This window comes from Aphanomyces invadans (assembly GCF_000520115.1).
Source record: "Aphanomyces invadans strain NJM9701 unplaced genomic scaffold supercont1.46, whole genome shotgun sequence".
Taxonomy (NCBI): Eukaryota; Oomycota; class Saprolegniomycetes; order Saprolegniales; family Verrucalvaceae; genus Aphanomyces; species Aphanomyces invadans.
Window position 1 is genome coordinate 109,405 of NW_008580191.1, and position 1,216 is coordinate 110,620.

Sequence of the window (1,216 nt, forward strand, 5' to 3'; positions counted from 1 at the left end):
CAGCAACAATTACCTCTACGACAGAACAACTATCCTTTGAGTTCCAACATGATGTGACATTGCAAGCTTTTGTGACCGCAATTGTAAGAGTTTGACGCACAGCCTTCGAAAGGCATTGCACGAACGAGCATGGCCACTGCGTCTTGCATGTCGACGACTCGCTCACTCCAGTCGCACCTTGGCCGTCGTGTGCTTGGTGTGTTTCTGCTGGGTTTTCGTCGCCTTCTTCATCTTGTGAATCGTCTACAAACATGGCAGAGTTCCTCGACAAGATGACAAGGCATGCACGTATACTTCCAACACGTTGTTGCCGGAGGTGGCGAGCGCCGACGCCACGACGCTTTGGTCGTGCACTGTCATCCCTGCCGTCGCCCGAAACAGCTTCTGCCGCACCAGGGACGGGGCTACATCACCAACGAGTGAGTGTTGCCGACTTGATGATGCAACAGCGATCCCAGGACGCACGTGCAGGCTTGGCATCGCGTGCCATGAGAAAGAAGTATGAAACGGAATGTGCAGTTACAATCCATCGTGGACACGATGCCCAGGGTTGCCATTCACATGTTACTGCATGTCGGCTCCGGGGCCGCCTCTAAGCGTGCTCCTTGCTGGCACCTTCGTCCGTCGTGGGAGAGCCTTCCCAACGTCGTAAGATGGGGCGACCCACCACCACCACAGGGCGGCGCACCGGACGATACACTGGCACGATCGGCGGTGGGACCACAACGACAGGGCGGTAGATGGGGCGGTAGATAGGGTGCAACCACAACTCGCTGTCGTCCGTTGACAGTGGAGCTTTGTCCGACGGCTTCGACATCGGTGCTTGAAGAACAGGCATCGTCGCAGACGCCAACGTCGCGACCAGCGCAAGTGCAAACACAATCGACGCGTTCATGGCAAATCGCAACATGCCCTTGTGAAAACACCGAGTACAGGTGGTTGGGTTTCGCTATGAAGTGCTTGCCACTAGATGGGCAGTCCCGAAGCATCGCGCGCGGTTGACAGCCACGACTGAGACACGGGATTGAGGGGTCTGGACTCGATGGCGGTAGGATTTCTGCGGGGTCAAGCTGCTTGTGGTGGTGCTGGTCTTGGGCATGCACCCCGGCACGGATTGACTGTGTCGGGAGTGTTCAAGCAGCTTGACCACGCGGAAATCCTACCGCCATCGAGTCCTGACCCCTCAATCCCGTGTCTCAGTCGTGGCTGTCAACCG

General features: G+C 57.2%; 2 protein-coding genes across 3 annotated transcripts; both read right to left on the reverse strand.

Annotated features, from left to right (window-relative positions):
* Nucleotides 1-13: 13 nt before the first annotated feature.
* On the reverse strand, nt 14-500 carry H310_12994. 2 transcript variants are annotated; one of them, XM_008880313.1, is made up of 3 exons: nt 466-500; nt 295-404; nt 14-243 (listed from the first exon to the last, which is right to left on the reverse strand). In XM_008880313.1, exons 1-3 carry the CDS (start codon nt 488-490, stop codon nt 163-165), a joined length of 216 nt encoding a protein of 71 aa, XP_008878535.1. In that variant the 5' UTR covers nt 491-500; the 3' UTR covers nt 14-162. The 2 variants fall into 2 exon arrangements, with proteins under 2 accessions (XP_008878535.1, XP_008878534.1); XM_008880312.1 differs by having other exon boundaries at nt 14-404.
* Nucleotides 501-592: 92 nt separating this feature from the next.
* On the reverse strand, nt 593-895 carry H310_12995 (hypothetical protein; the record flags this gene model as incomplete). The annotated part of the gene is made up of 1 exon (XM_008880314.1): nt 593-895. One exon carries the CDS (start codon nt 893-895, stop codon nt 593-595), a length of 303 nt encoding a protein of 100 aa, XP_008878536.1.
* Nucleotides 896-1,216: the final 321 nt, after the last annotated feature.